The sequence below is a fragment of the Sturnira hondurensis genome, unplaced genomic scaffold, assembly GCF_014824575.4.
Source record: "Sturnira hondurensis isolate 20B ecotype Veracruz unplaced genomic scaffold, ASM1482457v3 Scaffold0004474, whole genome shotgun sequence".
NCBI classification, from domain to species: Eukaryota; Metazoa; Chordata; class Mammalia; order Chiroptera; family Phyllostomidae; genus Sturnira; species Sturnira hondurensis.
Window position 1 is genome coordinate 2,876,558 of NW_028077105.1, and position 8,356 is coordinate 2,884,913.

At 40.4% G+C, this 8,356-nt stretch overlaps 1 protein-coding gene across 2 annotated transcripts in view; it reads left to right on the top strand.

The window, feature by feature from the left end:
• The window catches only part of IFNGR1 (interferon gamma receptor 1), a 28,728-nt gene extending 22,275 nt beyond the window's left edge, over window positions 1-6,453 (top strand). For both annotated transcript variants that reach the window (XM_037045665.1, XM_037045666.1), the window contains exons 6-7: window positions 4,154-4,272; window positions 5,699-6,453. In XM_037045665.1, coding sequence (XP_036901560.1) covers window positions 4,154-4,272; window positions 5,699-6,268 — 689 coding nt within the window. In that variant the 3' untranslated portion in view covers window positions 6,269-6,453. The remainder of the gene's footprint in view (window positions 1-4,153; window positions 4,273-5,698) is intronic.
• Window positions 6,454-8,356: the final 1,903 nt, after the last annotated feature.

Below are 8,356 nucleotides of genomic sequence, written 5' to 3' on the forward strand. Positions count from 1 at the left end.
ACATACACTTTCTGTGCTATTTCCAGTAACTTGCTCCTATTCTCTCCTTCAAACCCTTCTATCTTCTGAAGCTTTTTTCTGATATCTGATGCTGCCTGAGTCACAAAAGTTATATTCACTAGCCTTCTGTTCTCCTCCGCCTCAGGATCTAGAGGGGTATATATTCTGTAGGCCTCCATGAGTCTTTCTAGGAAGGCTGCTGGGGACTCCTCCCGCCCCTGGATGACCTCACCGACTTTGCTAAAATTAGTCGGCTTTCTAGCTGCTGCCTTCAGCCCCCTGAATAGAGCCCGGCGATATTGGATGAGCGAATCCCCGCCCCCCCCCCCGCCCCGCCCCATGTTGGGGTCCCAATTAGGAAATTAGGAGGCTAGGAAGGGAGGATACTCTCTATTTCTCTCCTTCCCGCCACGGTGGTGTCCCCTTCCTCCCCTAGGACTGCCTTTGCAGCCTCCCTAATAATCCTGTCTCTCTCCTCTGAAGTGAAAAGGGTCTGCAGAATCTGCTGGCAATCATCCCAGGTGGGTTGATGGGTTCTAAATATAGTTTTGAGGAGGGAGATTAGCCCTTGGGGTTTCTCAGAGAATGGGGGATTCTGATGTTTCTAATTATATAAATCACTGGTGGAAAAAGGAACGTAGATAAATGGAGGAGGTGCTCGCAGTGGAGCATCTGGTGGGGGCGGTGCCTCTCCGAGGGGCAAGATAGTGGAGGTTCCCGCCAAAGGCAAGGGGGCGGGTCTCTCTAACGGGGGCAAGAGGGTGGACGTTCCCGCCAAAGGCAATATCCCCTCCCCGTAGAGTGCTGCCCTGCCCCGCCCCGCTCCAGATCGGNCCCGGTGTGTGACCGGCTCATGGACTCGCCAGCATCCCAATGCAAGGAATCAGGTTCCTGTTTGCGTGGGTAAGGTGGAGGAGCATTCACAGGGTCCAGGATAAAGCCTACGCTGATTCCGGGGCTGTCCGCCCCGCCCCCTTTTCTTTATTCCCTCCGGCCAGGAGACAAACGGCTCGTCTGCCCCGCTGATTTCCTTTTAAAAATTTCCTAATATATCCAGGCCGCTCAGTAGCGATATCCACCCAGATATCTTTGTACAGGTATTGGTCGGGGTGGGGGACTCTATAAACGGTAGCCCGGACAGCAAACAGGGTTGGGAGCTCGGAAGTGCCCTCCGTGGGGCATCCTACATTGAAGGTGGGCCATTCTAGTTGACTCAAGGTTCAGAGGAACTCAGGGTCCGGTGGCGAGCCACCATATCCTTGGGCTCGCCTCTGAAAAGCAGAAAAATTTTTCAACAGGCAATCAAGCGGAGAACCGGGCACAGATTCTCACTGACCCATCTGAAAGACCTTAGAGACCTCAGAGGTCAAACCAATACACTAAATAAGACAAAGACCCGACAACCAACAGGACCGTACGAACACACAGATTATCCGAGTCCCTAGACATACACACTTGCAAACACACCAAGCACACTCGCAGCGCCGCTCAAGGAAATAGAAACCTAACGGGACAGGTCCCAGTCTAAGTCGTCAATACCAAATTTCAGAGAGCGGCGTCCTGTCTCTGACAATCCCTGGGTGGTCTTAGCGTCCTGTCTCACAGCACAGGGTCTTTAACTCCGGAGGACAAACACTAAGAGGATCCTAACCAATAACTCAGCTGAAGTCACCCATCCGGTCTCCGAGGAGGGAAATCTCGGTGGGACCTCCAAATGTTAGATCCACCAACCGCGAGAACAAATGTCAGAGACTTTCAGGGATTCAAAGATGTTAATTTATCGGCCAAGTTTAACCTGCGCAGGGGCGATCCCTCCAGAGACACTGTGCCCACTGGGGGCTCGTCTGGGATTCGCGCCTAGCGCTTACAGCTAAGTCCTTATATACAGGTCATCAAGCAGGCGTTTTTTGCACAGAGGCAGATTATTGGCTTACAGGGCCCACACGGGAGAAAAAGGGTGGGGTCTGACTCAACTGAAAGGGAAATTTTGAAACTAAACAGATGGCAATCAACTTACAGGGTGTCTGCTAAGGTTTTAGGCTCCTTGGGGCTGAGGCCATTGTTCTTGTTCCCAACAGTATATATTCAAGATACACTGTATATTCATATATATTAGCACGGTAAGTTTAAAAACTGAATAGTGGGAATGTTAATGGTTTAAAATTTTGTGATGTGTGAATTGCACGAGCACTGGAAATTAATATTAAAAAATAAATATAGTCCTGACTGATGTGGCTCAGTGGGTTGGGCATTATCCCAAAAACTGAAGGGTTGACAGTTTGATTCCCTGTCAGGGCACATGCCTGGGGGACATGTGAGAGGCACCAGATTACAATGTTTCTCTCCTATATTGACCTTTCTCTCCCTTTTTCCCCTCTTCCTCTTTTCAAAAAAGTAAATAAAGTCTTAAAAAATATATATAGATCTATTTAAATAATGGATTGTGGGTCATTTTTATAACATTTTAAAATAATTATTTCATCCTTTCATTGCATGTGGTGGGTGTACATAATAACAGGACTTTGGAACTGCCGTTCTCAGGGGGCAGGTGCTATGACAAAAATTGGGGCCTTTTTGACATTTTGAAATTTAAGTATTTATTATAGATAGTTTATAAAATATAAAAAGCCAGAAGAAAACAAAGTCACCTGTAGTTCTACCATCGAAACATATACTTAGTTCTCATAGTTCGGTGGGTTTTTCCCATCCTGTTTTTTTCTATATAACTATGATGATATTATGTAGTATATATAATTTGGTATACTAGTTTAATCATATATTATAGGTACTTTTTCATATTATTTCACATACTTTATTAATATTATTTTCCAATATATAGAATATTTCTTTCTTTTATTAGATTGTATTATACTTAATGTTCCCTAATTTTTATACTTTTTCATTATTTATACATTTTTCTCTATAATCATGTTTTGATGACTTCGTGTATATATCTTTTTTTAATTGTTAGGATATTTTTAGAATGTATTTTCTAGATTAAAAATGTACAAAAGATTTTATGATACAAATATATCTTTTTAAAATGAAAATCTAGGCTTAAGAATCAGACCGAACACCTAGAATGTAGTACTAATAATACCTTTAAGGCCTTTATACAAGGATTTTAAATGGGTGACTTAAAACAATGCAGAACATTTTATGCCAGTTTGCCTAATGCTATTTTAAAATACTAAATCTAAATATACACAATTTGAAAAGGGTGAAAATGACCCAGACTTAACTAAGAAAAAAAAATGCCTAAATGGTAAACTGGGCTGATATTGCAGCCACACAGTAGCACCATCCCTGCCTGCCTGTCCGTGCTCCTGAGCCCAGTGCTAGTTTCGTTATATAGTTGTTTTTCGTCTTTTTACTGCTATAATGCTTTGTTTTCACATCCTGTAACAGGTGTGCTACAAGCATTCATTTAGTAGTGACTTCCAGAATTAATTTTTCATTACAGGTAGTGAAAAGCTGTGAAGGAGGCCAACCACCCCCATGACATGTAGAGTGCTGCTAATTTGTGAGGGGAAAAGTGCTGAAAGTAAAAGCAGCCTTAGAAAAAAATACCGAACAGTAGCTATAGACATATGGGCTCCGAAACGAGCCTTCTGAGGAAGAGAGTGGGGACTGTGCTCCTGTGCAGCTTCCTGTCTGGGTGTGCGCGTGCATACATCTGTGTATCTTTGTGAGTGTTTGCAGTCTTCAATATAAAATGTAACTAAATTCTGTGGAGTGGGACTGGATTATTTTCAGAGTTATAGACATTTTATAGAATGATATTTTAATGATTATAGAAGTATATTTTAAAAATTCTTCTTTTGCCTCTTTGAGATGAAAACGTAACTCTGGAAACCTACATTGTCACTGTAGGGACATTGTTAGGGAAAAAGCTATTGTAGCCACACGGTGCCATGACAGCATGGTCCCAGAAAGTCGAGGGCTGCAGAGCTGGGGAGAAGATGCTGCTGTCGAGGACGGGGACGTCATCTTTCACTCTTCTCTCCCGACTTTGGTGCCAGCACTGCTACCACTCTGACCGTGCTCTGACGCCCCTATGTAAAGAATCGCTCCAAGACTTTATAGTTATTTGATGATAGCAGTAATCCATCTTCATTCCAATTTGTGGGGTTTTTCCTTTTTTTTTTTCCAGATTCTCTTTGGATCCCAATTGTTGCTGCTGTCCTACTCTTTCTGGTACTTACCCTGGTCGTTGTGTGTTGGAAAATAAATCCATTTAAGAGAAAAAGCATCATGTTACCCAAGTCCTTGGTAATGCATTTAAGTATTTTTTAATTATATACACTAAAATGTTGATTTGAACATTTTTTATACTTTTAAAAAAATATTTAGAAGTAAAATGATGTTTAGCAGCATGTCACCTATGGAAAAAGTTACTTAAAACCACCACACATTCAAAACCACATACTTTTCACCACACACCAGGTACATTTTTGTACATGTGGCAGAAGTACAGTTAGACAAGTCCATTTAAGGAACTTAAAGTCCAGTGGGAGGAAAAGATAAGTGTTCAGTGGGCGTGCAGTGTGACAGGTTTAACAAAGCAATTATGTATGTGCCATCGAGGACTTTGTCCAGGGGCCGTGCTGCTGCAGTGTTGAGGGACAGGTAGGAGTTTATCCAGGTACCAAGGAACAGTATGTGCTAAGGTCCAGCATCAAGAAAGCCTGGCCTTTGAACACCTGCAAATACAGAAACGTTTCATTGTGGTTGGAGTGTAGAAAGCAATATGGTCAAAAGTAGATTAGAATAGAAGTTTGACATTCTAATGTCTAACATTTAAAATCCTTTGTATGATGAAAAGGACATTTAAATACTAATAATTACAGCTTTCTGAATCAAATACAATAGGAATAATATCTGTGACATTCAGAGGGCACATTTAAGTTTATTATGAACACATTACACTTAAATAAAGTAGATAAGAACCATCAACAAGTAGTAGACAATTCACATATTATAATATTCATTCTTCCTAGTAATTAAGCACACAACAATCTCATATTATGCCATTTTACACCCATTGGAGAAGGAAAAACAAACCTGAATATCCAAGAGCAGTATAGTTGTACTATATGATGTTAAAAGGTCGTATAGTCCTGGTGAGAAGATAAGCATACAGTGGATATATAGCGTTGTAGTTCCATAAACATTCCACACTTTTGGACTTAGTAATTCCACTCTTAAGAATTTTTTCTGAAAGATAGTTTTATAAATAAAAACATACGTAAGAATATTTATTTCACCATGTTCTGTAAATAGTAAAATTTGTTAACACTTTAACATCTACTGTTGGAGAAATTATTAAATCATCAATATAAAGAAATTATATGAGCCAATAGAAATTATATCTATGAAGGTACATGGTAAAGATACTGTGTAAGTAGCAGCTGGACTCCCATTACAAATGCAATGGGCATACATGTGAAAGGTAATACACCAAAATCAACATACACTGTTGAGATAGTAACTTTTAAAAAATCATTTCTAATCTTAAACTAGTATATTTTCATTAAAAAGAAAGAAAAGGCCACCATCAGATTTTATTATACTGTTATTCTAAACGTGCCATTTAGTGGTATATTTAGTTGTCCGTTAACCCTTAGACCATATTTTTGAAGATGGGTATTATATAAGTTTAACAGCTGTTATTTTTAATCTGATTCCTCTTCCTTAGGTATCTGTGGTAAAACATGCCTCTTCAGACGTAAAATCGGAGTCAAAGTATTTATCACCCATCACCTATGAACAAATTGTCCCTGAAAGTGAGAAGGTGGTCTGGGAAGAACAGTGGTCTCCAGCAACCATTTCAAGTACACAGACTGAAGACGACCCAGAGAAAGGAGAGCCCAAAGACCTTTCTAGTGAAACAGAAGTGATCGCTGAAGAAACCCCTTCCGACATGGCCCCTGGTAGCCCTCTGACCCCAGCAAGGAAGGCGGATTCTGCCCATTCAAGCAGTAGTAACCAGTCTGAGCCCTGCAGCATCGCTTTAAACTCTTACCACTCCCGAAATGGCTCTGACAGTGGCGTTGTGGAATCGATCAGCTCCTTATCTGACTCAGAATTTCCTCCAAATAACGAAACTGAAGTAAATACAGGAGAACCAGAGCCCGTAGTGCTGAGAAACACTACTGCCTCCTTTGGTTATGATAAGCCCCACGTGTTAGTGGAGCTGCCTGTGGATGAAGGTGGCAAAGAGTCCTTGATTGGTTATAGAGTCACAGCAGGCTCCAAAGAATTTTGATAAGATCAACCAAGATGCACCAACCCGAAAGGTTCTGCTTGTCCTGAACGGTTTTTGGTTTGATTTCATGAAAAGATCATGAGTTCAGAAATTGTGTCTTTGTTGATATTAACCAAGGGGAGCGCCTTGGTTTAGGTGAAAGTGTAAAGAGCCTGTTTGGCACTGTTGCCTAGATCTGAAAGCTGCAGTGACTTTAAAAAACAAACCAGGTTGCGCGTGAACCTTTCCGTGTGTGACAGAAGGGTTAGTGGTAACAGCGAGTGCTCTCTCCTCATAATCCTGCTTCCTGGCACAGGAAGCGATTCCCCAGGGCCCTACCCACTTCAACAGACATAATGGAACTTTTCCTTTTCTCTGGTTTTGTGCAGTTTTATTTCTGTTTTTATTTGGAGGTTCATGTACAGTGTATAGTATTTTTAAATGCTTACTTTCAGAAGAAATCCTGGAAGCTTTTCAAAATTGCATTTAAAAGTCCAATTCAAACCAGGAAAAGTAAGAAAAATATGTAAATATTGTACAAACGTGTATAATTTTTATGGAACAATGCATTTAAAAGCTTTTAAATAAAGATTTTAAAATTTTATTTTGTTTTCACTTATTCAAGCACTTAGGCAGTTCACCTGGAACATTTTTAATCCATTTGCTTGTTTCCATGCATTAATGCCAGAGAATCGTTTTCTAATTATTCATGTCTAATCTGTAAATTAGCTCTAAAAACAGCTTAATCCATAAAAAGATGGTCCTTTTGTGTCTATTTCCATATTTACCTAGTTTGCAGAACATTGTTCCAAGCTCTTTGGCCGGGGGGAGCACATTTATTTCCAGAGCATGTGGACTGAGGAATCTCGAACGTAGACATGGTTATCAGAGCCATGCAAGTGGGTGTGGGAGCTCCCAGAAGCCTCTGCTGTGAACGAGGAATTCTCCATGAGGGGCAAACAAGAACTAGTTACTGTCTCTACATCATACAAGGAGTTCTTGGAAATACCGAGAGGATAGGAATTTTAATACTACTCTAATTAATTAACTAAAAATTTTAAATTGATATAGCTTAGATAAGTAAATAAGCTTTGGAAAACAATTTCTCCTCAAAAGTGAAAATTAAAATGAGGTCCTGTTTTTGTCTTTCTTGAGTCATGGCAGTGGCATTCAATTTCTCCTGTCACATGGCATTCTTCCCTTTGTGTCCATTTCCAAATCTCTGTAAAGACTAGTCTTCGGATCAGGGCCACACGGATCTAGTGTGATGGCGTCTTCATTTGGTTAGATCTGCAAAGACACCATTTCCAAATAAGATCATGTTTATAGGTACCAAGGATGAGGATTTCAAAATATCTTATTCAGGGAACACAATTCAACTCATACTTTAACAAAATCAGTTGTCCCAATAGGATTAAATCATCCCAGCACTTTTCTGTAACTCATACTTTAACAAAATCAGTTGTCCCAATAGGATTAAATCATCCCAGCACTTTTCTGTGTTGGTTTCAAATGCCACATATGCCACATTCTCAGTACTCCTGGGACTGTGTTTATTGTTGTCTTGTATCAGTATCACACTGTTAGTTATCATGGCTTTGTACTGGAATATATTTTAACTTTTGAGGCCCTTTATTTCCTTTGCACAGTATACTAAACTGGCCAGGAGCTCGTAACTGGATCAATTACATAGCCTCATGCGAGTTGTATTAAACTTTCTCTACCTTTTGGCTCCTCTTATGTTAACTAATAAGGGGATCCTCTTCCTGACCGTTCTGCTTCTGTAGTTAAATTCTTTCCCTAAACTAACACTGGAGTTAACTACATCAGTTCATGCCGAGTTAAATTGCCTAAGATTCCTGTCTGTGTCACATTTAAGGTAGAGGACCGGTTTTTAATGGATGAGTTGGATAATAAACTCCAACTTTGTAGGGTGATTAGTTAGCTTCATCTATGAGATACCATACTTACTCTCTATTTTCCCCTCCTGTGTCTTTACACTGTGGGCCTTGGATTCAGCCACTCTCTATGAGAGCTACTGACCAGGAATGAATGAATGAACAGAAGGACAAATGTATAATTATTGAACTTTCTGTTCAATAATTAGTT